Here is a 27,515-nt window from a genome sequence, read left to right on the forward strand (position 1 = left end):
CTCCCATTTATATATAAAAAAAAATCTGTCATTTTGACATATGTACATAGGTGCTTTATATATTTTTTTATTTATTTACCTTATTTAAGTAAAGGTCAGGAATTGATATCTTTTATTTATTTATTTATTTTTTATTTTTTTTACTGTCACTTCATTACTGCTTTGTATGTGCTCCATGTGAGTGATGTAGGTGGGTTCTGACTTACAGTGAAAATTAAGTTACGTCTCATCTTAAGAATCGATCTCGATGTAACCCGAGGGCCTACTGTATTTGTAAATCGGAGTATGATTTTGTATGTCCAGACAGTGATTTTCCCCCCCACTTGAATAAAATACCAGAATTGAAAGTTTAGTTATGCTTCTTATTCCTTATACATCATGACTAACAAATGTTATCCTATGCTTTTTTAATATATTTTATTGATTTTGTACAGAGAGGAAGGGAGAGATAGAGAGTTAGAAACATCGATGAGAGTCGTCGATCAGCTGCCTCTTGCACACCCCCTACTGGGGATATGCTGCAACCAAGGTACATGCCCTTGACCGGAATCAAACCCAGGACCTTTCAGTCCCCAAGCTGACGCTCTATCCGTTGAGCCAAACCTGTTTTGGCTAAATGTTTTAAATTTTCTATTGAGCCCACTTCTACTTCATTAAAACTTCCCCATCTTTATGTGACCATGATTCTTAAGCAGAGGTATTATAATAACTAGAAAGCTTATCCAAAAGGTAGATGCCTAAGTTGCATCCCTGGAAATTTTGTTTACTTTCAGATAGAATTCAGGTTTGTGTGTTGGGAAAGCTTCCTATTAATTCTTTTTCTTTTTTTTTTTTTAAATATATTTTATTGATTTTGTACAGAGAGGAAGGGAGAGAGATACAGAGTTAGAAACATCAATGAGAGAGTGTCATCAATCAGCTGCCTCGTGCACACCCCCTACTGTGGATATGCCCGCAACCAAGGTACATGCCCTTGACCGGAATCGAACCCAGGACCCTTCAGTCCCCAAGCCGACGCTCTATCCATTGAGCCAAACCAGTCTCGGCTAATTCTTAAGTTCACTTAGTTGAGAATCACTGTTTCAAATTTTATTTAATCCTCCTTTAGAGTATTTGCATGTATTGTTTTTTATTATTGCTTTATTACCATATATTAATGCAGTAAAGGGGGGGTCAGAAGTTCACAAACATTCTACAGTTTCACAAAACACATTGTGGGAAAGGAGTGACCAAGGGCCGATAGTATTCTAGGGTCTTGGTAAATGCATTTGTGGGAGAGGTCTCATTCCAGGAGGAAACATGTTTGTTGGTATCCCTTAAGCAAAGGGGAAGTGGGGGGATAGTCTGATGGATGGGCCCATGGGTGGTCTCATACCAGGTAGAGTATCCATAATGCCTGGAGACGGGTGTTGCCCAGCCCACAAGTGTGTGGATAGTCCCCTCAACCCGTGGCTACTGAATAGGGGCTCCTGCAATGCTGGCAGTGGCTGCAATAGCTGTGACAATACCATATCCCTGTGGAGAGTCCCTCAATCACTTTGACAGGGCCTGTTAGTTCAAAAATTGGACCATTAGCTGGAACACAGCAGCCAAACCAACTACAGGGTCTCCTGCAGCTCCTGCAATGCCTCTACAATCATGGAAACCAAGTTGTTTATTTGTTGGTAGTGAGTAGATAAACCTTTAAGAGGAATTATTATGGTGTAAATGTAACAGGTTTTCAAGAAATATTGACTTTAAAAGTATTTAACACATGAAAAAAATTTTTCTGGCAGTTTGGATGTGGATAGTGAAGCTAAGAAGCTATTGGGCTTAGGACAGAAGCATCTGGTGATGGGGGATATTCCAGCAGCTGTCAATGCTTTCCAGGAAGCAGCTAGTCTTTTGTAAGTACTGTGTTTTGCTAAACTGTAATCCTATGTTTCTAATAAACTTGAGTCATAAGTTGTTCAATGAGAAAAATTAAGTGTAAGAGTTAAAAAAGATTATTTTTCATGTACAAGCTCTATAACTATAAAACCTTCATATAACTGAGCAATTGTAGCCTTTAATTTTCCTAAAGTAATCTGTTTTCTAGTCACTGCTAATTAGGGTGACCAACTTGTCCAGGACTTTTCCATTTTTAGCATTGGAAATTCTGTATCTGGAGAAACTCAATCCCTTAATCCCAAGTAAACCATGATGGTGGGCCACCCTACCATTAATGTTGTCATTAGCACAGGATTTTTCATACTCTTATTACTTTGTTATCTGTTCTGTTAGGATGTTGGTAATTACCACCAGGTGATTATATCTATAATAATAATCTATAATAATAAAAGGGTAATATGCTAATTAGACCAGACATCCTTCCTGATGAAGTCTAGGTGGGAGGGAAGCCAGGGGAAGGAAGGCTTACTCTTTTTTTTTTTTTTTTTTTTTTACCTTTTTTTAAAATAAATCTATATTGTTCATATTATTACAAATGTTCCTCATCCCCCCCCTATTGCTCCCTTCCACCAGGTTCCCACCCCACTCTCTGCCCTTTTCCAACCCCCATTGTCCTCATCCATAGGTGCACAGTTATGTTCAGTCTCTTCCCACACCTCTCTCTCCCCTTTTCCCTGAGAATTGTCAGTTCACTCCCCTTCCATACCTCTGATTCTATTATATTCACCAGTTAATGTTGTTCATCAGATTTTTTTTTTAATTCCTTGGTTTTTAGATTTCACTTGTTGATAGTTACATATTTGTTGTTCATAGTTTTTATCTTTATTTACTTTCTCTTCTGAAAGAAACCCCTTCAGCAATTCATATAATTCTGGTTTGATGGTGATGAACTCCTTTAGCTTTTTTTATTAGTGAAGCTCTTTATTTGGCCTTCAATTCAGAGTGATAGCTTTGCTGGGTAGATTATTTTTGACTGTAGGTTCTTACTATTCATCACCTTGAATATTTGTTGCCATTCCTGTCAGGCCTGCATGGTTTTTGTTGAGAAATCAATTGACAATTGTATGGGTGCTTCTTTATAGGTAACTACCTGCTTTTCTCTTGCTGCTTTTAATATTCTCTCTTTGTCTTTTGCTCTTGGAATTTTAATTATGATGTGTCTTGGTGTGGTCTTCTTTGGATTCCTTTTGTTTGGAGTTCTGTGTGCTTCCTGGACTTGTAAGTCTAATTCTTTCACCAGGTGGGGGAAGTTTTCTGTTACTATTTCTTTCAGTATGTTTTTGGTATCTTGCTCTCTCTCTTCTTCTGGGACCCCCATAATTCTGATGTTGATTCGCTTGAAGTTGTCCCAGAGTTTTTACATTATCTTCAACTTTCTGGATTCTCTTGTCTTCTTGCTTCTGCGGAGGAGTGTCTTCTGGCTCTTTATGTCCCAAATCTTTGACTTGATTCTTGTGATCTTCCCTTCTGTTTTTAGGACTCTTAAGCTTTTACAACTCCTCTGCTTTTCCACATCCTGGGCATGGGTCTGTTTGGGTTCTTCTTATTTGGGGTTCTCTTTTCCTTCTGAACTTGTGTCACTGTCTTTACTAGGTTAGGGAAGTTTTCTACCATTATTTCTTCAAGACTTCTCTATTCATTTCTGTTTTAATATTGTACATTTCACATTGTCCAACAGCTTCCTTAAGCTGTCATCCTGTTTTTTATTTTTTTTTCTCTCTCTTTGGTTCTCTAATTGAGTGATATTTTCAACTGTCTTCTAATACACTGATTGAGCCTCAACTTCCCCTAATCTGCTGTGTATTCCTTCCAATGTGTTCTTTTTTTAAAATATATTTTATTGACTTTTTTACAGAGAGGAAGGGAGACAGAGAGCTAGAAACATCGATGAGAGAGATACATTGATCAGCTGCCTTCTGTGCACCCCCTACTGGGGATGTGCCTGCAGCCAAGGTACATGCCCCTGATCGGAACCAAACCTGGGACCTTCCAGTCTGGAGGCCGATGATCTATCCACTGAATCAAACTGGTCCCGGCCCCATGTGTTCTTTATTTCTGTTATGTCATTCTTTATTTCACACTGTTCTTTTTTCATAGTTACTATACCTTTTTTCATACTGTTGAGCTTTTTTTTTTTTTTCCATTTGATTTTTTTACAGAGAGGAAGGGAGAGAGATAGAGAGCTTGAAACGTCGATGAGAGAGAATCATTGACCAGCTGCCTCCTGCACACCCCCCACCGGGGATGTGCCGACAACCAATGTACATGCCCTTGACCGGAATTGAACCTGGGACCTTTCAGATGCTCTACCACTGAGCCAAACGGTTTCGGCTGTTGAGCATTTTTAACATCATTATTCTGAACTCTGTTTCATTTATCTCTTCTGGAGATTCATTTGCTGGTCCTTTCATTTGTTTTCTCATTTTGGTTTTTTGTTTGAATTTGTGACTATATTTTAGGTAGATCCTTTATACCTCTCAATCTCTAGTGCAGGACAGTGTTAAAGGCTGTTTCTGACTAATTGGATCAGCTGCCCCCCTGCCCCAGGGGATGTGCCTGCAACCAAGGTACATGCCCCCGCTGCAGTCGAACATGGGACCCTTGAGCCCGCAGGCTGACGCTCTATCCACTGAGCCAAACTGGTCAGGGCTGTGCATTGACCCTTTAAGAGGGTGCCCAAACTTTCAGACACCACTCCCTGGCAGATAGCAACCTACTGCTTTTCACAGCTTGATGTTAAGTGAGTGCCTTCCTCAGTTTGGTGCTCTGTGCTGGGGAGCCCAATTTAGGGATTAGATCCCAGAGTCCTCGGTGGCAACCTCCTACTTCCCCCCAAGCACAGCTGAGATCTCTCTCTGGGGCTTCAGTTGCCGGCTCTGTATGCCTTGCCAGCCCTTTTGACCGCCGCCCCTCCTACCAGTCTCTCTCTCTACCTTTGGTCCTTGGGTATCAGGGTTCTCTCCTGTGTGTTTTCCATTGATTATTTAGGAAGCCTTTCTGCATTTCAATTGTAATTCAAGCTTATTCCTGGGAGCATGTCTGTGCAGCATTCTCCTACTCTCTTCTTCAATTAGACCTGCTTTCTGATGTAGCTAAACTTTTCCAGCCCAGTGAAGCACCCCAACTTTTCTTTCAGGTAATTGTCAGCAACACAGTAGTAAATATCAACACAAAGCAGATTATTATGTAGTTCATGAAGGGAGAACAAAGGGTAAAATATTTAACTGCAGCAGTGTAGGACTATATTCTGCACAGTGAGAAAACCTGGAGTTATTTTCAAGTTCTACCATTTCTTCTTTTTAGTGGGGTCAAGTTTCTAAGCTTTCTAAATCTGTTTTCTGACTAATGAATAAAAAATAGGATTCTACTGAGTCTCCTATCTACCTGCTCTAGGACTTTTGTGAGGATCAAATGAGATGAGGCACGGGAAAATGCTTCTCAGATATTTGGTTAAAGGGTGAAATATTTGCACCTGGCTATAAAGCAAGTTGTGTTCCTGGACGGGAGAAACTCCAAAGATGCTACTCACTAGGGAGAGGAAGCTGGGCATTGCTATCTGATGTCATCACCTAGCACCCACAGTTACAGTTTCTGGGCTGGGGGCCGCATTTTGCACCATGAGGTCTCCGCAACATTGGCTGCAATTTGGTGTGGTGATGTTGCTGGGGGGGGGGGGGGGGGGCGGGTAGAGTGGCCTGTGTCACAGTTGGGGGAAGCCAAGTATTGGTTGTTGGCACAAGGTTCGGTGCCATTTCTTTTTAAATGTCCTGTGTGCTTCATGGCAGCCCCTGTGTTGAGTGTCTGCCCCCTGGTAATCAGTGCGGGTCATAGTGACCAGTCAGATGGTTGGAGGGACACTTAGCATATTAACCTTTTTTATATATCGATTATATCCAGTTGAGTTGAAGAAACCTTCCTTATAAAATAAATGCTTATCATGAAGGAGACTACCTTATACTTTCTTCACAATACCTCCTAATTAGGCTTTTTTCTTCTTTTTTTTCTGCTTAGTTTCTATAGTTTTTCTCACTAGACTCTCAACGCTGATAGTTGGCCTTACTTTGCATGGCTTCTGCCAGTCCTTTACTACATGGAAGTGGTTTCTTGACATAAAGTACCTCCTCCTTCCCGTTTGTCATACTTGAGTGATTTTTCTCCTTCCTGCTTCCCTGTCTAGATAATAGTTAAAACTTATCTATAAATCTGTATTTCTAAGCCTTATTTTAAATGCTTTTATATACATTAACTCAGTTCCTACAGTAGCTCTTTGAGCATTCTTTTTTATTTTATTTTATTGATTTTCCACAGAGAGGAAGAGAGAGAGCTAGAAACATCAATGATAAGAGAAACATCGACCAGCTGTCTCCTGCACACCCCCTACCGGGGATGTGCCCACAACTAATGTACATGCCCTTGACTGGAATCAAACCTGGGACCTTTCAGTCCGCAGACCGATGCTCTATCCACTGAGCCAAACCAGTTTCGGCTCTTTGAGCATTCTTAACATTTCTATTTTACAGTTGAGAAAACTATGGCACTGTGAGATTAACTTCTCAGGCATTCTAAATGCTCTTACCTATATTCTGATACTTTTCCATGAGCTTTACTCATCGTATAGGTCCCACTGATTACTACCTAGTTAGTCCTAACTACTTTGGTCCATTTTGACACCGATCTTATAGCAGAAGAAATCCCTATTAATGTAGTTTAGCTCTTAGAATTTATGTGATAACTGTAGCAAATTGATGTCATTTAGAATATATAATATATATAGCTGAAGAACGAACAACATTAATTTTATGCACTGGTTGTTAGATCAAGGTCTCTTTGACCTTGACTGGAAAGCAAGAGAGGGAAGTACTGGTTTCCAGTAAGAATGTGTTATTGGAAGAATGTTATAACTAAAGAACTAGAAATAAACGTTTCAGAGTAGGTGTTAGTTCAGATCTTTGATGTTTATTCTCTTTATAGAGGTAAAAAGTATGGAGAGACAGCTAATGAGTGTGGAGAAGCTTTCTTTTTCTATGGGAAATCTCTTCTGGAGTTGGCAAGGTATGTCTTGTTTTGTATGACCACAATGGTCTATTTAAACACTTTAGTTTCTTTGTTTGCTTAAGATGGTTTACTAGCTTGAGATTTCACATCAACTAAGTGACACTAATTTTACTAAGAAATAGGAAATTAGGGGCCTCATGAAATATTGATGGAAGTTTTGAAGGGTACTTCATGCAAAGAGTAAAATTAATACTTAAGATTTGCCTTTGGGGTCAGAAAACACTAGCAAGTGAATGTCTAACAAATAAAACTTAAAAGTAGTCTTAATTGTTATAAAGGTGTTGTATAGTTCCCACTAGAAATTATTCACCAGGATAATATACATTGAGGGCACATGAAACTAGCAAATTATCTATGATCTATTGAATATCACTTTTAGTAAGTTTTCTAGTTTTCTAGTTTTGTAGAGCATTCTGGTGATTTGTTGTAAACATCTTGCCAGAATGTTTTTTCCCATTTAAGGAAATGTCAGTGGATATGAAGCTTGGGAAATGTGGCCCTAATATAAGGGAAATATATAAGAGTCACCAGTACTTTTTGGTAGCTGGATAAAGGTTCACTGTTCTCCCAGCCTTAATGTATAGAAGTTTTGTAGGAACACCTACTTTATATTCTCTGCATTTGCTTATTCTTCTGTTGCTTTTGTAATATAGGACTACAATTTCAGTCTTTCATAAATTGTTACGTTCTAGTCATCATACCTTTAATACTTTTTCATTTTCTCCTAGAATGGAGAATGGTGTTTTGGGAAATGCCCTGGAAGGTGTGCATGTGGAAGAAGAGGAAGGAGAAAAAACAGAAGAATCTCTGGTAGAAAATAATGATAACGTGGATGGTATGTGGAGATGCAGCATATGTTTCTGTGTACACGTGACAGAGATAGGCTCTCCCTGTCCTGGGTCATCTGTAAGATGCTGGGGAGATAACCTGCATCGGGTGGAGACTTCAATGGAAGTAGCTGATTACATAAAATGATTATTGGTTTTTTGTTTTGTTTTCTTGAGAGGATAACTTGTTTTTTAAAAACTCTGTGCCACTCGGTTATTTTAATAGCAGTGCATTCAGAGCTCTTTTACATTTTTTTTGTGTATCAGAAATTTAAATGTTAATTTCTATGCTGAGTTTGGCCAATCAGATGGAGGTCTATAAAGTTTAGAGGAGAATGTAAAGCTTGGCATCTCTACCTAATTGATATTTGGAATGCTCAAGTAAGCTAATTTAGGGAGCTTGGGTTTCTTTCGCAATAAGTTGCACTGCTAGACGCACTGCTAGATGGGACTTTACCTTTGCTTTTCTTAAAGGGGCAGATAATTTGTTAGGCCATCTGCTAAAACTTAAGCCAGGCTGTTTGAAGGGTTTAAAGGGAATGTGTTTTTAGTTTCCATGTTTATGCTTCATGTTCTTTAACCATGTAGAGGAAGCAAGGGAAGAGTTGAGAGAACAGGTTTATGACGCCATGGGAGAAAAAGAAGCAAAAAAAAAGGAAGACAAGTCTCTGGTAAAGCCTGAAATTGATAAAGAACAGGAGACTGAGATGAAGAAGGGTGAAAGAGAAGATATGGATGTAAGTGAGCCTGCAGAGTTACTACAGGAAAAAGTTGAAGCAACTCCAGATCACTTAACTGAAAACACTGAAAAGGCAAAAGGAGTAGCAGCATCAGAAGGACTGATTGAAGCTGAGGTCATTGCTGAGAAGCCAGAAAACGAAACACCTGATGTTGAGGAAGGAAAATCAGTTTCTGTAACAGAAATCCAAGAAGAGTACAGAGAAAATGGCGGTCAGGAGAAACAGGAAGAAGTAATTGTGAACCTAGAGAAGCCAAAAGAAGCTTCAGAAGAGCAACCCACTGTGACTGTAGAAAATCAGGCCACTGCAATGGAGGTAGAAGCAGAGCCTATAGATTCAACAGTCAAGCCAGTGGATGTGGGTGGGGATGAGCCAAAGGAGCAGGTAGCTGCCTCTAAAAATGATCCAGGTAAAGCTGTTCCTGAGCAGTTGGTAGGGCAAGAAATGCCTCCTGTTGAAGAGTCAGCAGAGTTGACAACAGAGGCTGCAAAAGATGGGTCACAAGCCTCTGAGAAGCCTGGGCAGGAAGCACAAGTTCTCTCTAAGGATGGTACAGTCAGTGGACTGTCAGCTGCAGGAGATCAGACTCCTGAATCAGAGACTGATGCAGAAGGATTAACAGAAATAAAAACTGGCTCAGGACTAGAAGAGGGCAGGGCAGAGTTGGCTCCTAACCAGGAGGAGACTAAGCTGTCTCCAGAAGAATCTGGGGCAGCTGGAAATGGGTTTGAGACCAAGGTAGCCCAGGAGGCTACTGAGAAATCCCCTGAAGACAAAGCTAAGATAACTGCTAATGAAGACACACAAGGGAGAGAAGAACAGATGAAAGAGGGTGAAGGTAACCGGGATATGCAAGACCTGCAGTGGGTGGAGTACATTCTGGATTTGACTCACTAATCATGGGTAAAAGTCAGCCTTCCATTCAGGATTTTCCGTCTGCCTTTGGATTAGGAAAGGGCTAAATGAAAATGGGGGTAGTTTATAAAGGTTGTGATAAGCTGAGCAAGTTTAATCAAAAGTCTTCTTTAGCTGGCTTATAAACTAACGCTTTTACTAACTGCAAAATAGGCCTTCTTTGATTTCTGAGACTTGGCTAGCTATTAGTAACTTGTACCATACTAGCCAGTAAAGCTGGATGGGGGGGGGGGTCAGTAGGGAAATAGTGGGCTAGGCTGGCAGAGAATGCTGAATGGATGTTCCCTTGCATGCCTCTGAATTGTTTTACCTGCTGTTTACATGGTTCCTTTTTTCTGCTTTAGGAAGCAGGATTAGAGCAGTAGAATCCACTGAACTGGTACACTTAAGCAGGCATGCCATTTAAATTCAAGTTCACTCTTGAAGGCTATATTACCAGAGTGAAGGAATTCTGGTAACCATATTTAATTTTAGTCTTCAGAATTACTTAAAGGCTATTCACATTAGTTAGAAATTAGACCCTTCCAAAAGATAACAAAAACTTCATTGGCCTTCTTGCTACTTTCTCCCTTCATGCTTGCTTTGGTGCCCATCTGAAATTTTTGTTACTTAAACATTATTTAAGTGTGTGCTTTATACTATTATTTAGTCTACTTTTGATTCAACTTAACCAACATCTATAAGCCTCTAATCAGTAATTATATAATTGGCACATCTGGATTAAGTTGTACTATGATTTGAGGATTCTACTGTCTATAAGGTTGATCTAACATTGGTATTAACCACAAATGTATACCAATTAATCATATAATTGACAGGCTAAGATTTTTAAAGACCCATTAACAATATTTATAGCTCATTCTGATAAACTACCTATGTGCAGGTCCTTGCACTTCAGCCAGCACAAGCATGGTAATCAGAAATGAATTTGGCTCTAAATGGTAGCACCATTGGACTGTTCATGGGCTTTGGAAGTTCTTTAAGGAAAAGCACAGAACTGAATTTCTCAATTTTAAAAAACTCCCATGTCTTGATCTTTAATGGTAGTGAGCAAAAATAGTAAAAAGCACTGCTGACTCTTAAAGTTGGACTTTGAGTTATAATAGCTACAGTAGAGATATCATATTTCTCCAAAGTTTGTTCAAAAAGTATTCAGTTGGATCATAAGTGTTAAGAGCTCTCCCATACATACATATCTCTTATTCTAAAATAATACTGTGTACTAAGTGTTAAATTGTTGTGATGAGGAAATTGAGGCTTAGGGTTACATTAATTGATTAGGGTCAAACAGTGTAAGTCATAGTACTGGAATCCAACCCTAGATCTGACTTGCATGTATTGTTCTTCCCAAGCAGCCTCATTCTGAGGAAAGTAACTTTTATCTTCTCCCTTAACCACCTCTTATCAGAAATTTATGTAACAGCACTATTGCAAAAATCTTGTGGTTTTCTCTTTAAGACTCCATTTCTTACCACCTCTTGAGTTGTGCATATCCCTCATAAAGAATATTGGTCTGGTGTTACTTCTAATGTCATGCTAGATATGATTGGTATGTTAATGGAATTTTAATATTGGAGGCATGAAGCTTGGCCACATTCAGATGGACTATACTAGTCAACCTGTAGTGATATCTCACTTTATCTTGTGAGAATGCTAGAATAGCTAGAGAATCAGATTGCCTTTACTTTACCTTTAGATACAAGAGCAGAAAAATGATATAAAATAGTGTCTCCCTTTCCTCAGAAAGATGGTAGCCATACCACAAGATTGCATTTTCAGAGAATCTTGGAAAATATGTTAACAGCTCTCTGATGAACATCAGGTCATTTCTATTAATACCTGGGTATTGGTTACCAGGTTGGAAAGTGCCTTAAAGTAATGGCTTTTTTATTAACTTAACTTCCTCTCCATCATTCCATGATTCCTTGAGGAAAAACCGATATTTTTCTTGCTGTTGTAAGAATTGTAATTTTAAAATTTAATATAAAACTCGGGGGAAAATAAGATATATTCTACCAAATTAGATGTCATCTTCTAACATTCTGGTATGAATAGGAACAGATACCAGATTATTTTTTAAAATATATTATTTATTTTTATTTTTATTTTTTTTACAGAGAGGAAGAGAGAGGGATAGAGTTAGAAATATGATGAGAAATCAGCTGCCTCCTGCACCCCCCCACCGGGGATGTGCCTGCAACCAAGGTACATACCCTTGACAAAACCAGACTTGGGACCCTTTAGTCTGCAGGCCGACGCTCTATCCACTGAACCAAATTGATTTCGGCCAGATATCAGATTGTTGAGGACAGATAGAACAAATATTTTGTCAATTTTTCCTGCAAATTGAGAAGATAAAGTCTGTTAAGAGGCTACATTGATACTTAATAACCTGTCATTGCATAATCTATTAGAAGACAGACTTCATTGTCGAGTCAATAAAATGACTCATCTAGTTTAACATGAAGGAACTAAGTACAGAAACCACTTGGAAATTTGGTATGGAAAAATATGCTGTATGATGATGGGTATTTGTATTTCAGAAGTACCAAATTAGCCCTGACCAGGTAGCTCAGTTAGAGAATCATCCCGATATACTGAGGTTGCAGGTTCAATTCCTGGTTAGGGTACATAAGCAGCAAATGAATAGATAAATAAGTGGAGCAACAAATAAGTGTTTCCCTTTCCTCTCTAAAATCAGTTCATTTCTATATTTACACTGGAGGCCTGGTGCACAAAATTCATGCAAGAGTAGGCCTTCCTTCCCCCGTGCCGACACCAACTTCCCTTTGGCACCCAGAACCCAGGCTTCCCTCGCAGCCCTGTACAGATACTATCTTTTTGTTAGTATAGATTCTCACTATACTAGTAGGTTGCTAGGAGACAATATTTTAGCTCCTTTACTGGTGTTAACACTATTAGTGAAAGATATAAGAGGTGGTAACACATTATACATAATTTACAAAAAGCCCATTTTAATAACATGGCATTGTGAACTTTACATGCTGTGTAGAGCTAATTATTATTGGGTCGGCAAGTAAGTAATTGCGGATTTTTTAAAGAAAATCAAAGACAATTTTTTCATGGAACTAAATAACTTTATTCTGTAATGTATTGCCCATTTTGATCAATGACCTCTTGCCATCTTTCAGGCAGCATCATAATCCCACGTTCAAAAAACTTCTGGTTTTTATTAGCAAAAAACTGAATCAGGTACGATTTGACATCATCATCATTATTGAAATTTTTACCATTCAAGGAGTTTTGTAAAGATCGAAACAAAAAGTAATCAGATGGTGCAAGGTCAGGACTATATGGTGGATGTGGCAAAACATCCCAACCAAGCTCCATTAATTTTTGCCGAGTGACCAAAGATGTGTGTGGCCTTGCATTGTCATGATGGAATACAACACCTTTTCGATTTGTCAATTTGGGCCGCTTTTCTTCAACTGCATTGTTTAATTTCATTAGTTGTTCAATGTAGACATCAGAATTGATCGTTCGGTTGGGTGGTAAGAGTTCAAAGTAGACAATTCCTTTGTAATCCCACCAAACTGATAACAAAACCTTCTTTTGATGAATATCAGCTTTTGATGTTGTTTGAGTTGGTTCACCTGGCCTGCTCCACGATCTTTTCTGCTTGATATTGTTGTAAACAACCCATTTTTCATCGCCAGTTATCAGTCGTTTTAAAAATGGATCATTTTCATTACGTTTCTTTAGCAAATCGCAGCTGCTAATGCGTTGCGTTAACTGTGATTCTTTCAGTTCGTGAGGAACCCATGTATCGAGTTTTTGAACATAGCCAAGTTGTTTTAAGTGATTTTCAATGCATGTATGTGATACATGAAGCTTCTCTGCAATCTCACGTGTTGTACTGTGACAGTCCGAATTGATTATTGCTTTGATTAGGGCGTCATCAACTTCAACTGGACAACCAGAGCGTTTTTCATCTTTGAGTGAAAAATCACCAGAACGAAATTTGGCAAACCAATTTTGACACTGCCGTTCTTTTAAGGCTTCGTCACCATAAACAGCACATAACTTTTTATGAGCTTGCGATGCGTTTTTCCCTTTGTGGAAATAAAAAATCAAAATATGACGAAAATGTTCCTTTTGATTTTCCATTTTTCAACGAATGCCAAACGAAAACTACAAAACAGATCAAAAAACTTTTTTTACTGATTAACAGCTGAATAGCCAACTATCAAATAACAAAATGTGTTTTACATTTTTACTATGTCTGCAAACCTAAAAATTCAACTGAAGCCATATATGTGTGAAACCCGCAATTACTTACTTGCCGACCCAATAGTAGTCCTTATAGGTTATTGACCTGTGAGTGTGTCAATATGGCTGCAAATTTTAACATGTTCCTGGAGTAAAATAAATGGTTGTAGTACTTTTCACTCATTCTGTACATGCTAAAGCTGGCTGGAGTCTGTGGCATGCTCATTGGTGAGAGTTGGTAAAGGCTATGCTTTTCTCTCCACAGCTCCATTGTGGAAAAGCTAGTCTGTTCAGTATTCTTGCTCTGAACGAACTATAGAATTTAACTTTTTGTATTTTCTCAGCTTTTTAGTAGTATTAAGCTAAAAAGGAGCTTAAAGATGCCAGGAGCACTGTCTGAAGATGCCTCCAAACTGCTTCTGGCTGAGTAGATGGGACTTGTGCTATTGAACAAGAGGCAGTAGTTAATCTGTCTTCATCTTCTGGATTATCTAAATCAGGGGTGGAGAACCTTTTTTTTCTGCCATGGGCCATTATTAACATCATTTGCTTAATATAATTCACTTAATATAAACTTATGTTGCTATAAAAAAAATACTAATTTATTGAGTTTCTAGTCCTGCCTGCAGCTTCTTTGGCAAGGCCAGACCAAGTGATTTCTGAGGCCTTATACGGGCCCACAGGCTGGACCTTCCTCACCCCTGATCTAGATCCACTTTTATTGATAGAAAATAAGCACTTAGCATTTGATTGTTGAAGGTCTGAACTGTAGACACTATAAGATAACACTTGAATTAGACTAACCATTGGCCTTACTTAAATCAGCCAGTTCAAATATTGGCTGCTTTGGCTTAGCATTTGGCCTCTCCTATCCCAGAATAAAGGTTATTTCACAAATGCTTATTGGAATCTCTGACTAGTCAAAAGATAACGTAGTATTCTCAATACTGAGGAATTTTTGTTTGCAGAAACTGAGGGCTCAGAAGAAGAGGATAAAGAAAATGACAAGGCTGAAGAAACACCAAATGATTCAATTCTTGAAAACAAGGTAATCATTTGCTCAATATGTTTTGCTTCCTTACTGTAGAGGTGTAGTTTTACTAGTAGTATATGTGTGAGAATTCATGTATAGATGTCCCTTTGGTTCCATGGGGTCCTGTCTATGAGGACAGGCCCAGTATCTCATTGTTAAGACCCACATTGTAGGTTTTAGGGAAAAGTCTGAATTTCAAATCCTACGTCAGGTTTTTATTAAGCCGTACTAAAATGTGTGTGTGTGTGTGTGTGTGTGTGTGGTATGTTTGTAGTCTAAGATACTTATCTTTGTGCTTCTGCCTAATACCAATGATATGGATTTACTTTAGTCACTTCAAGAAAATGAAGAGGAGGAGATTGGGAACCTAGAGCTTGCCTGGGATATGCTGGATTTAGCAAAGATCATTTTTAAAAGGTAAAACTTGTGGTCCTTCTTGACTCAGGTTGGGAGGTTAGTGGTTGAAAATAGAACCCAGTTATGGTTGGACAAATGCTGTTATTGTTTCTGATCATATTTCCTTTTTTTAGGCAAGAAACTAAAGAAGCTCAGCTTTATGCTGCACAGGCACATCTTAAACTTGGAGAAGTTAGTGTTGAATCTGGTAATACATCTTTAATTTTACTCTTCCCCTAATGTACTCCCACCAGTTTTTTTCAAATTTCTTTAAATTGAGCTTGGTCATAAAGTATGGGCAGTAGCCGAAACCAGTTTGGCTCAATGGATAGAGCGTCGGCTTGGGGACTGAAGGGTCCCGGGTTCGATTCCGGTCAAGGGCATGTACCTTGGTTGCCGGCATATCCCCAGTAGGGGGTGTGCAAGAGGCAGCTGACCGATGACTCTCTCTCATCGATGTTTCTAACTCTATCTCTCTCCCTTCCTCTCTGTACAAAATCAATAAAATATATTTAACAGTGAATAGTCTTTCCTAAATGTCACTATCTGAAAGTCTTAGTCATTTTGATGTGGGTTTTTTTGTTGTTTTGTTTTTTATGTATTTTAAAAATATATTTTATTGTTGTTTTTTTTTTTTTTAACAAAGAGAAAGAGAGAGGGATAGAAAGTTAGAAACATAGATGAGAGAGAATCATCGATCAGCTGCCTCTTGCACAGCCCCTACTGGGATGTACCCACAACCAAGATACATGCCCTTGACCAGAATCAAACCCGGGACCTTTTCAGTCCGCAGGCCGATGCTCTACCACTGAGCCAAACCGGTTTCGGCCATTTTGATGTTTTTTATACTCGAGGGTCATGAAATGTAAATAGGGCGGGGCATTCTTTCAGAATGGTAAAATTTAGAAGTACTATAGTATTAAATAGTTCATTTTCTTGCTATTGTTTTTCTCTTCATTAGAGAATTATGTCCAAGCTGTGGAGGAATTCCAGGCTTGCCTAAACCTTCAAGAGCAGTACCTGGAAGCCCATGACCGTCTCCTTGCAGAGACCCACTACCAGTTGGGCTTGGCCTATGGGTACAACTCTCAGTATGACGAGGCAGTGGCACAGTTCGGCAAATCTATTGAAGTCATTGAGAAGAGAATGGGTGAGTGAGCATCACCGGTTTTCACAATGATTTTGATGGATCCAGTAATTGACAAGGTAAAAGGAAATCTTTTTGTGGTAATTTACTGATCACTTCAACCTTTGTAGCTGTACTAGATGAGAAGATGAAGGAGGCTGAAGGATCACGGACTGAATATGAGAAAGAAATTGAGGAGCTGAAGGAACTGCTACCTGAAATTAGAGAGAAGATAGAAGATGCAAAGGAGTCCCAGCATAGTGGGAATGTAGCTGAATTGGCTCTGAAAGCAACTCTGGTTGGTTTGGTTTCCTTTTCAAGTTTTGGTAATATCTATATATACAGAAAGCCAGCGAGCAGAACACCGGAACTACCAGTCGCTATGACACCCACTTCAGCCATTGAACTGGCTGGATCAGAGGGTGAGGCCAGCTGGCCAATCTCCTACAGCTTTTCCTCCCGCCCCCCTTTTAGCCCCTCCCCCCGACCAGCCCACTCCTGATGGCCCCCCATCCCAATAGAGGGCAGGGCTGGCCGACCAACCTCCTGTAGCCCCTCAGGGCCCTCACACCCTGATCAGGGTCAGGCTCAGCCAGCCAATCACCCAAGCTGGCCTGGTTCTGATGGTGTGGGCTGGCCCACCTCCAGCTGTCTCCCCCTCCCAACAGGCCAAACCCCACCCATGCACGAATTCGCACACTGGGCCTCTAGCGTTCAATATAGTTGAAGGCATTGTGGTATTAGAGCTCTGTTGGCTAGGAATCTTAGGTATAGCGTGGTTTCCAGGAGCTGGAAGTCGGAGGGAACGAGAGAACTTGTCTATATGTTCCTATCAGATAGTATAATGCTTTTTTTTTTTTTTTTTTAATATATTTTATTGATTTTGCATAGAGGAAGGGAGAGAGATAGAGAGTCAGAAACATCGATGAGAGAGTCATTGACCAGCTGCCTCTTGCACACCCCCTACTGGGGATATGCCCGCAACCAAGGTACATGCCCCTGACCGGAATCGAACCCGGGACCCTTCAGTCCCCAAGCCAACGCTCTATCCATTGAGCCAAACCGGTCTCGGCAGATAGTATAATCCTTAAGACAGTACACTGTGGGGCCAGATTGCGTTTGACTCCTATCTTTGCCATTTACTATACATGACCATGAGTGTTTACTTTTCTTTGCCTTAGTTGTCTCATGTGTAAAATGGGGATGAAAATAGTACCTGTGAAAATATTTCTAATGGTGTAAGACAAATAGTATTTATTTAGTAACTGTAAACTATTGTGTCCATCTCTGAGAACTCCTGTGTATAGATCAGTGAGGTATTGAAGGCTTTTAACCCCAGATTGCCTGGCTCTGCCTTTCAGTGCTAGGGTGTCAGGATGATGATAGGATATGGATTTGGTTTAATTTCTTTTCTTTCTTTTTTTCATGTTTTATTGTGTTTTTTACAGAGAAGAAGGGAAAGGGACAGAGAGTTAGAAACATCCATGGGAGAGAAACATCCATCAGCTGCCTCCCGCACACCCCGCACTGGGGATGTGCCCGCAACCAAGATACATGCCCTTGTCTGGAATCGAACCTGGGACCTTTTAGTCCGCAGACCGATGTTCTATCCACTGAGCCAAGCCGGTTTTGGCTCCCCATTCATTTTTAGAGAGAGAGAAACATTGATGTGAGAGAGATACATTGATCTATTGCCTCTTGCCCACTCCCCTGCAACCCAAGTATATGCCCTTGGCTGGGAATCAAACGCTATATGAGTTCTGTTTGTGATCTTTGCACATGGCAAGGAGAGGAGTGTTAAAGAAGTGTCTTTTTAAAAACATTAAACGCATTTGTTGAAGACTTCGGGTCATAAAATATTTACATTTTCTTAATAATCTTGATGGCTTTGAATTTTGTAGACAACGGGAAAATGGGGGAATCCTTTTTCTCATCATATGTAGTCATGACATTTGCTTTAATGGTTAGAATGTGTGTTAAAAGGAATCAGTGTGCCAAGCCTGTCAGGGCTTGGTTTAATTTCCAAAACTCTGCCTGTGTACCCCAGGTTGGGTCTGGCAGGCATAGGTAGAGTGGGTAGACAACGTAGCTGCTATATGGAGGCCATTTTATTTGAGGTTTTAATCAGTTGCTTTGATGGTGGGTACCTGTTGTAGGACTGTGGGTGACCCGATGGCTTCTATCCTGGGACCCACTGCAGTTTGTCATCTTCACAGGTAGAGAGCGCTACTTCCGGTTTCACTCCTAGTGTAGGAGGCTCTTCAGTCTCCATGGTGAGTATTCAGGTTTGTTTGTGTGTGTTTTTGTTTTGCTTGTCTTTTTAATATTAGACCTCACTCTTTGTCCCATGTAGGTATTCATTGCTAACCAAGGCTTCCTTTTTGTCAGATTGCCAGTAGAAAGTCAGCAGATGGTGCTTCCTCGTCAAATTGTGTGACTGATATTTCCCACCTTGTCAGAAAGAAGGTAAATTTACATGTGATCATTTCTTTTCTTTTTCTTTTTTTCCCCCTCCCAAATACAAGGAATACCTTTCCTGCTACAAAGATATTGCAAAGGTGGTAAGGATTTGCAAGTAAAAATAGTTTTCATCCCTATCCACGTAGCTCAGTTGGTTAAAGTGTCATCCCACTGTGCCAGGATTGCTACCGTGTTTCCCCGAAAATAAGACCTACTTACAGGTTTCCTTCTGAGTGAAATATAAGGCATCCCAAAAAAAAATAAGCCCCCCCCCCCGGCTAAACATGAGAGATTTGGTCCACTGATTCTGAAAGAAATGGAGTCACAAGAAATTCACCAGGAAATTCAGGAATTGGATTGTTATGATGATATTCCAGAAGATGATGACATGATTGTCATTGAATAAATGAGTAAATTCTTGATACTGTAGGATTCACAGTTTGTCTGGTTTGTGTTGACAACTACTGTACTACCGTACCCTATACAGGTAATAAATTTCCTTTATTTTCATTTAACAATAAATGTGTACCGTATTCTTCTTCATGGAAAAATAAGACATCCCCTGAAAATAAGACCTAGCACATCTTTGGGAGCAAAAATAATATAAGACACTGTCCTATTTTCGGGGAAACAGGGTAATTCAGTTCCCAGTCAGGGCACTTACAAGAATCAACCAAAGAATGATAAATAGGTCAATATAAATCGATGTTTCTCTCCTCTAAATAATGTCAAATTTTGAAGAGCTATTTTCCCCTTGTGTACCCTTAAAGCAGACCTCACCTGCCCAAGGACTCCGTAGGAAGGCTGTTGAGGAGCAGTGGTCAGATTGGCTCCTGTTAGGAAGCTGGCAGGTTTTCTTTCAAGTTATTTAGTAGCAGACCTTCATGAGTCTGCCTTTTGCCTTTGGTTGCAATAGTTTTCTCTTGTGAGAAAGTCTTAACTTCTTTATTTCCTGATTCAAATTTAGTATATTAAACTTGTGGTTCGGTTACTGTTCAGATCTACTACTCACACCCACCCAACCCTACCATTAGAGAGGCTGAATTGGTATGTTGGGACAGACCAGTTTATTCTGTTTTACTTCTTGAGAAAGACCCTAAGAACTATGACTCCTGTTTGGGATCTTTGCACTCAGAAAGGAGAGGGGTGTTAAAAAAAAAAAGTCCTTTTAAAAACATTAAACACGTTTGTTGAAGACTTCACAATTATATCTTTAGCGGAAACCAGAGGAAGAGAGTCCCCGGAAAGATGATTCAAAGAAAGCCAAGCAAGAGCCGGAGGTGAATGGAGGCAGTGGAGATGCAGTCTCCAGTGGAAATGAAGTTTCTGAAGACATGGAGGAGGTGGGCAGTTAAAGCAGGGCTTGGACTCTTGCCTCATTTCCCCTTGTGCTCAGGGCCTGGGGAAACCAGTCCTCCCAGTGCATGCTCCCCACCTTGAGCCTGTTTGGATTATGAGGTTATTCAGGAAGCAGTTTGGTATGGACTATAGGACATCTCACTGGCAATGGAACCTATACACACACCACTATGAATGTATGCGAAGGCTTAATTAATTGTCAAGACCTCGGGTCATTTCTGCTTGCTTCTTTCCATGTAACGTATGAACATTGGCTCTGTACAGAGTGTTTAAGAAGTTGGATTTATTATTTGTTCATTGCCCTTTTAGTGGGGGAGTAAGGTAGAGTTTAGGGACTTGTTTTGACTGAGGCCTAGTCGGTTGTATAAGATGGAATGGCTTGAAGGAGGGTCACTTATGCCCAGGCTCCCTGTTTATCTTGCAGGCTGAGGATCAGGCTGGCAGCCGGGCAGCAGTGGAGGGGCCAGTGGAGGCTGCAGCTACCGTTGAAAGCACTGCATGTTAAGAGGGAAAAGAGCCTTCCTCCTAAGGGAAAGTGTTTTTGTATATAATGTATTTTTTCACTTTTGGGGGATTTTGTATAACTTCAATAAAGATTGTATGCAAAGGTTGAGGCTTTGATGGCTTTTTTCTTACATACTTAACTGAATCTGTGCCTTGAAGCACATTGGTTTTATATAGTAACTAAAAGTACTCCCCCCCTTTCTGTTGAATGTTCTAATCCAAATTTCTATCTATTTAATGTAAATTTGATCAAATCAAGTGTGGCTGCTGCCCCAATGGTGCTATATTTTTTCCATATTAAATACTTGACAGCATGCAGCTGTCCTGCAAACTTTGGGTGGTGCTGTCCCTGGATGGGGGCTACAAAAACAAGACTTAGTGACAATCTTCCTCTTTGGTGCTGACACTGTGTGATGGACTCTGAGCTGATATCAGCCTCTATGCCAGGCCTTGTATAGTACCTGGCACCTGTCTTTTATTCCCCTACTCCAACAAGGGCCATAATCCTGTCCGGGGGGGGAAACTTTGATGAAAACGTGGGGGCATGCTATTGGGGAAAACTGGTATGTTGCTTGTAGAAAATTGAGCTCTCTGAACTGAAAATGGCTAAGGGACTGACCATGATGGACACTTTGGGTGTGGTTGGAAGAATGTGGGGAAGCTGGCTGGTTGAGTTATATTATTTTCTGTACAGAAAGTTTGAACTATATCAACATTTGAAATTGTTACCCATCTGCAGTTTTGACTTTTAAAATAAAGATGATAGAGAGAAAAAAAATTATTCCTGGTCTGGACTTATTTTTATTAAAGATCTTAGAATGGGATCCTGGGCTTCCCGGACCATTTCTGTGTGGCATTCTGGTTGAAAGGCAGTAACTCTGCTTGGAGATCTAGTACTAAGCCATCTCATTTAGGGTCCCCAGTTTTTTGTTTTTTAATATATTTTATTGATTTTTCACAGAGTAAGGGAGAGAGAGAGAGCGCGCTAGCGCTAGAAACATTGATGAGAGACACATCGACCAGCTGCCTCCTGCACATTCCTCATTGGGGATGTGCCCGCAACCAGTGTACATGCCCTTGACTTGAATCGAACCTGGGGACCTTTCTGTCCGCAGACCGACGCTCTATCCACTGAGCCAAACCGGTTCCAGCTAGGGTCCTCAGTTTTGTCCAAGGCACAGTGCCAGTATGAGACTGGCAGAGCTGCATTTGACTCTTAGTTTAAGAACCTGCTTTACACTGGGTATAGTAGGTTACAACCGACTATTTGGTTGCATAATGTTGGAGGCAGAGGGAGCTCTGCTGACAAGTAATCCAGTTTTTCTTTTTATTAAATTATCTGTGTACATATTTTAACATTGCCCCCCCTCCCAGTTTTTATTTTCTCTAAATAAGTAATAAAATGGCTGTAGAGTTTCTCTGAGCTGTTTATAGTAACCTGTGGCTGAGAACTCAGCCATGAACCTCTATCCTGAAGATGCCTTTCTATTGCAAGTCCTAAAGCTTTGTGGGTTTGGGGGCACAGGCATGGTGTACTTTACTCCCAGATTTTTATCTGGTGGACACAGGTCTGGGCCAGGTCCATTATCAAATTGCAGCAAGTATATATATGGCTACAAGATCTGTTGAGAGCCTGCAACATTCCTGGGGGGTGTCCTGCAAAACTTGTATTTGAATGAGGTGTGCCGGTAAAACTGATTTTTAGCAAAATAGCTGTGATTAAAGTGGTCTCCTTCAGTCATCTTTTACAGAACTTTCCATATACCAGATGATATTGAAAATATCTGACAATATTTAATCCTCATCAATCTGTTTTACAAAGGGAAAATAGATAAAGGCCAAATAGTTTTAGCTTTGAGGTGGTAAAGCTATGGTTGGACGTTCATTTTGTGCTCATCTGCATTTTGCTTCTAGACTCTCAAAACAGTAAAGCTGCAGACCTGGGAATAGGCCTCAATTAGGACCTGTTTCTGTGCATGTTCAGCTATTCATACCCACATTCTGGACTCAGAAAGCCCCAGGGGATGCGTCTAAGCCAGTGGGGCCCAATCCTTCATCTCTACTCTTGACTCTGCTGTCAAGGGGCTCTTCTGCAGGAGGAGGGGGATCAGCAAAACCAGGTGTTGGTACAAGGGAGTTGGCTTCCAGTGAAGCTGAGCTGGGCACCTGTAGAATGGAGAAGACAGATCTTTAGCCGGCTTATGTACAGGTTAGCACAGGTCTGGAGTTGGAACATCAATCAGCTGCCTCTTGCACACCCAACACTGGGGATGTGCCCGGAACCAATGTACATACCCTTGACCGAATCGAACCTGGGACCCTTCAGTCCGCAGGCCAACGCTCTATCCACTGAGCCAAACCGGTCCCGGCTCCTTACCTGTTTTATCCTACTTACCTATTGGATGTGTGAGGGTCACAAGCTACAGAAAGCATTTGGCACATAGAGGTCAACAAAGGCTGGCTGTTATCCCACCAACCACACCCACGGTGACCCTCGCTCTAGTGGAGCCCTCACCAGAGGTGGATACTGGTACTCGTGGGCACTGGCGGGAGTGACCTCTGCCAGTGTCTGGACATCTGCATCTCTTGCATTCACCAGCCGCAGAAAGAGCTCAGCCTGACCTGCCTGTGGAGAGGTGAAATGATTCTGTATCCACACCTTCGAGCTGACCCAGGCTCCATTACACACTCACCTGGGGAATTCCGTTCAGCTGCCCAAGGCTAAGGCTGGGATCCCGAGGAAGGACCCGGAGTGGGAGACGCCAACGACCACTCAGTACCCTCTGAGCCCGGTCAAAGAGCACCAGTGAGGTCCAGGCCTTTGGGTGTGGTGCCCTAGCCCCTGCCAGCCCCTGCCAGGCTTGTAACTCACAGAGCAGGGATAGTGATGGTGAGGGTAGTAGTCTAAAACAAGGAAATGAAAAAGATGTCAGAAGCCAGGACTAGTTCTACTCCCTAGAACTTGGCCTTCAGAGCCAGTAGCCCTATATATTGTACAAACGAAAGAATTTATGGCAAGGAGCACCAAAGTCATAATTCCCACCTACTGACCTTGGTACAGGCTGCCTGCTGGCCAGGATGGCACAGTTGCCCGTGGGCCCAGGAGCTGGAGGAGGGGGCAAACAAAGGGCTGGGGGCAAAGCTGTGGTCCCTCCTGTATCCTGTCCATCTCGGGCCAAGACGGTCATTAGTTGCACCCACGTCCAAGAAGCCTCAAGGCCCCGCAGGAAGTCATAGAAAATGACCAGGCCAGCCCTGGGAACACGTCTCAGTGAGCCTCCACATAAACTCCTCCACCTCCCCCCACCCCCTCGTCCGTCCCCCAGCACTAGCTGGACCGTAACCAGCAGCGATGACCAAGTCACAGAACGTCAGAGGAAGGGACAGGCCTCACCCAGGGTCGTAGGGCGCAGGGCCCAGAACGTCAGGTGCGGGCAGGACAAAGTGTGGGCCCAGGCCCAGGTTCCTGGTCGTGGCTCCGGGAAGCTGTGGCTGTGGGGAGGAGTCGAGCACTCTAGGAAGCCTCCTGGGTGCTTGTGCTTCCCCAGCTACACAGAGCAGAGCTGCCCCCACCCGGCCCCTGGATCCTCACGGTCTTTTCTGTGCCTCCCAGGAAGAGGATGCCTGTGGAGTGTGGAAGCGGTGGCGGCAGCGGGGGAGCCACCGGGGGTGGGAGGCATGGCGGCTCCTCCCTTCTCAGGCGTGTGCTGGGATTGGCCACAAATAGTGGTTCTCTGGACCCTGGGTGCAGAGGAAGAGTAGGGAGTTCCTGAGCAGGAAGCAACAAGTAACTGGACTGAGACACCCCTGACTGAGAGCCAACCCCCCCCCCCACACACACACACCCACAGACACACACACAGACAGACAGATGGAGCACAGACACACTTCATTCCCCATGCATAGCCTAACACCTTCCTCTACGCCTGGCGTGGGATTGGGAGATCACTGACCCCAGGGTGCCCGGCCTGCACCCCTCTGCATCTGCAGAGCCAGGATTTCTGCCTCCAGACGCCGGTTTTCGGTCTCCACTGCTAGAAGTTTCCCAGATGTGGAACCTGCCTGCCTTCCTGTGATGAACAAGTCTGACCTGTCACTTTTGACCTCTGGTGACCAGCTTAATCCAGTTCTGAGCACCTCTCAGCCCTTAGGACTCCCCGGAGAGGGTAGACTTCTTCCCTAACAGCCTAGTCACTGCCACAAAGGCCACCCAGGTTTTCTATCTCAGAGCTTTTGCTTGGGGCGTTCCCATGCCACATCCTCCCGCCCTCACTGCCCTTTTCCCCTTCCAAGACTAAGACACGCCCTCCCCTTCCCGAAGACCCTCCTGGCTGGCCCCTCCTCTTCACCCCTGTGGGGACGTGACCGTCGAAGCTCCAGGGCATATGTCTCCACTTGCAGCTGCCATATCTGGCCCAGAACGCCGGGGTCCCGACCCCCAGCTCGGATATAGGCCTCACGCAGGGCCCTAGTGAACAGGGGACAAGAAGGCAACACCGTCTTTTCCAGACTTCTCAGGGCTTCGCCCAATGCCCGGCCCGGGCCCGGACCCTGACCTCACCCAATCTCAGCAGCCAGAGTCCCTGGGGTGGACTGTAGCACCGGCCAACAGAGTTCTGGCCTTTGCAAGGAGTTCGGCCCAGTCCTGGAGCTGGGGGCGACCCACGGGGAGACCTTGTTAGTGACCCTCACCTGCGGCCCATCGCCCCATCGCCCATCGCCCCATCCCGACCTCACACGGGCTTTCTTCCCCCTGCTTCCCAACCTGCACCTTGTCCGCGTGCCCCCTTCCCCTCCTCTCTCCCCCACTTACCTCTCCCCCGCCCCTCGACTTCCCAAACCCGCCTGCAGCTGTCCCGTGCGGCCCATCTCACCCGGGCTCAGTCTGTAGCTGCTGGACGCGCGTTCCCAGCACCTGCAGAGCTCCCCTGGCTCTCCCGGCCTCCGCCCGCAGCTCTGCCAGCTCCGGCTCCAGGCCCAGCAGGCGCGATCTATCGCCCCGGTTGCGGGCCAGACCTTGGAGGCGCCGGCTCAGTTCTAAGGGACCAAGGGAGAATGGGTTCAAGCAACCTCAGACCCAGGGGCGAGTTCTTGGTCCCCCTCCCTGCAATCCCTTTCCCCTCACCTTCCCCGCGGAGCTGCAGGGCCAGGCTCTGGGCCTCTGTCTCTGCCACGCGCACCGTGTGTGTCCGTCGCAGGGCCCGCAGCCGCTCGCTGGGGCTCCCGGCAGCCGCGGAGCTGGGGCCCTGGGTGGGGGCGTTCTCCACGGACTGCCTGGGAATTGCTGTCATCCAGGGTTGCATTTCCTCCAAGTACAGCCGCAGGCCCTGCACCTAGAGATAGCAGCAACCCGCGACCCCCATGTGGGGGCAATCTGACCCTCGATCTACGGGTTTGGGGAGGATGCTCAGTTTCGAGCCCGTGGGTGGGTAGCGCCCAGGATACCTCTTCTGTTAGCTTCCTTAAAGCTGATTTGCCGGCTTCCTGCTCTGGGGAGTCCTGGTGTCCTTGTGACACAACCTGGATACAACATGTGGGAGGAGGAACCCTGAGGGTCAGGGTGGCTTGAGTACCCAGCCATGGCCATGGAGGAGGCCCTTACCGTGGGACCTGGTGCTTCTGAGGCTTTCGAGGGCCGTGCTCCAAGAGTCACCTCCCGTGTCACACGGCCAGTGCAGAAGCGCTGAGTGTGCGTGGCCAGCAGGGCCCAGGAGCGGAAAACCATGCCACAGGATCCACAGGGCAGGAGCCCTGGCTCCCCAGAGTGGGAGGCCATGGGATGGAACCCCTTTCCTGATACCAAGCCAAGACGTGCAGAAGGCAGGACAGAGAGCAGGGGGAAGGGGGGAGAGCACAGAGGAAAAGCCAGGTTTATTGGGTCCACAGGATCACGTTTGTTTGGGGAGGAGCCTTAGCTCCCGGGGCAGCAGCGACAGGCCTGGGCAGGTCTGGATGGTGTGGAAGGCTTGGTCATCTTTGGGAGGAGGCCCTGGCTTGAAAAAATGTCACAAAGTCTGTTCCACCTCATTGCATGAAATGAGACGAGCAAGTCTCTAATACTGTACCTTGGTTTTTCTGCCTATATTAATGAAGGGGAATGAACAGCTGCCTCCTGGACTCTCTCAGCCCTTTTAAAAGGAAAAAAATTAAAAAATATATATAAAAATATTTTATTGATTTTTTACAGAGAGGAAGGGAGAGGGATAGTTAGAGACATCAATCAGCTGCTTCCTGCACAGCCCCTACTGGGGATGTGTCTGCACCAAGGTACATGCCCTTAATTTGGAATCGAACCTGGGACCCTTCAGTCCAAAGCTCTATCCATTGAGCCAAACCAGTTAGAGCAATATATATATATATATAATTTCAGAGAGAGGGAGATAAAAACATCAATGATGAGAATCATTGATTGGCTGCATCCTGCCCACCCCGCCACTGGGGATCATGCTCACAACCAGGGCATGGGCCCTTGACTGGTCTGCAGGAGCACTCTATTCACTGAGCCAAAGCGGCTAGGGCTTGCTGAGCCCTTTTAACACATTCCATCATTGGTTATCTAATGGCCTCTGCAGGGAAGTGTTATTTTTTTAAAATTTTTAAAAAATATATTTTATTGATTTTACACAGAGAGGAATTGAGAGGGACAGAGAGCTAGAAACGTCGATGAAAGAGAAACATCGACCAGCCGCCTCTTGCACACCCCACACCGGGGATGTGCCCAAAACCAACGTACATGCCCCTGACCGGAATCGAACCCGGAACCTTTCAGTCCGCAGACCAACGCTCTACCACTGAGCCAAACCGGTCCCGGCGTTTTATTCATTTTTGTTTGCCTAACTGGATGTAACCCGAGTTAGTGTCATTCTCCATTCTTGGAGAGTAGGCAGTCTGCCTTTATGAGCATTCTGCCATGTCTTTTTTTCTTCTGCCAAAAGCGTTGT

The 27,515-nt window shown here is 43.2% G+C and overlaps 2 protein-coding genes across 8 annotated transcripts in view; one reads left to right on the top strand and one right to left on the bottom strand.

Moving 5' to 3' along the window:
- Positions 1–21,091, top strand: part of LOC118723852 (nuclear autoantigenic sperm protein) — a 29,307-nt gene extending 8,216 nt beyond the window's left edge. Inside the window, exons 1-14 of one of the 7 annotated variants that reach the window (XM_036446584.2) lie at positions 706–729; positions 1,776–1,886; positions 6,901–6,981; positions 7,713–7,819; positions 8,400–9,389; positions 14,665–14,744; positions 15,061–15,146; positions 15,260–15,333; positions 16,087–16,275; positions 16,383–16,549; positions 18,468–18,524; positions 18,640–18,717; positions 19,929–20,055; positions 20,493–21,091. In XM_036446584.2, coding sequence (XP_036302477.1) covers positions 1,834–1,886; positions 6,901–6,981; positions 7,713–7,819; positions 8,400–9,389; positions 14,665–14,744; positions 15,061–15,146; positions 15,260–15,333; positions 16,087–16,275; positions 16,383–16,549; positions 18,468–18,524; positions 18,640–18,717; positions 19,929–20,055; positions 20,493–20,575 — 2,172 coding nt within the window. In that variant the 5' untranslated portion in view covers positions 706–729; positions 1,776–1,833 and the 3' untranslated portion in view covers positions 20,576–21,091. Of the gene's footprint in view, positions 1–705; positions 730–1,775; positions 1,887–6,900; positions 6,982–7,712; positions 7,820–8,399; positions 9,390–14,664; positions 14,745–15,060; positions 15,147–15,259; positions 15,334–16,086; positions 16,276–16,382; positions 16,589–16,963; positions 17,099–17,337; positions 17,699–18,467; positions 18,525–18,639; positions 18,718–19,928; positions 20,056–20,492 lie in introns of those variants that run through there. The other 6 variants (XM_045584782.1, XM_036446583.2, XM_036446582.2 and 3 more) reach the window with 6 other exon arrangements.
- A 1,108-nt stretch (positions 21,092–22,199) lies between these two features.
- CCDC17 (coiled-coil domain containing 17) lies at positions 22,200–26,775 on the bottom strand. The gene is made up of 13 exons (XM_036446606.2): positions 26,177–26,775; positions 26,020–26,094; positions 25,700–25,907; positions 25,449–25,611; positions 25,136–25,219; positions 24,924–25,042; positions 24,528–24,644; positions 24,167–24,315; positions 23,969–24,066; positions 23,626–23,829; positions 23,268–23,478; positions 23,090–23,200; positions 22,200–22,740 (listed from the first exon to the last, which is right to left on the bottom strand). Exons 1-13 carry the CDS (start codon positions 26,348–26,350, stop codon positions 22,582–22,584), a joined length of 1,872 nt encoding a protein of 623 aa, XP_036302499.1. The 5' UTR covers positions 26,351–26,775; the 3' UTR covers positions 22,200–22,581.
- Between the last annotated feature and the right edge of the window lie 740 nt (positions 26,776–27,515).

The sequence above is a fragment of the Pipistrellus kuhlii genome, unplaced genomic scaffold (genome assembly GCF_014108245.1).
Source record: "Pipistrellus kuhlii isolate mPipKuh1 unplaced genomic scaffold, mPipKuh1.p scaffold_m20_p_2, whole genome shotgun sequence".
NCBI classification, from domain to species: Eukaryota; Metazoa; Chordata; class Mammalia; order Chiroptera; family Vespertilionidae; genus Pipistrellus; species Pipistrellus kuhlii.

Coding starts and splice junctions, on each gene's coding strand:
- CCDC17 (XM_036446606.2), bottom strand. CDS start 26,350: ATGGCCTCCCACTCTGGGGAGCCAGGGCTCCTGCCCTGTGGATCCTGT. Junction 26,095..26,176: donor CAGAAGCACCAGGTCCCACG/GTAAGGGCCTCC, acceptor TGTTGTATCCAG/GTTGTGTCACAAGGACACCA. Junction 25,220..25,448: donor CAGCTACAGACTGAGCCCGG/GTGAGATGGGCC, acceptor CCCCAGCTCCAG/GACTGGGCCGAACTCCTTGC.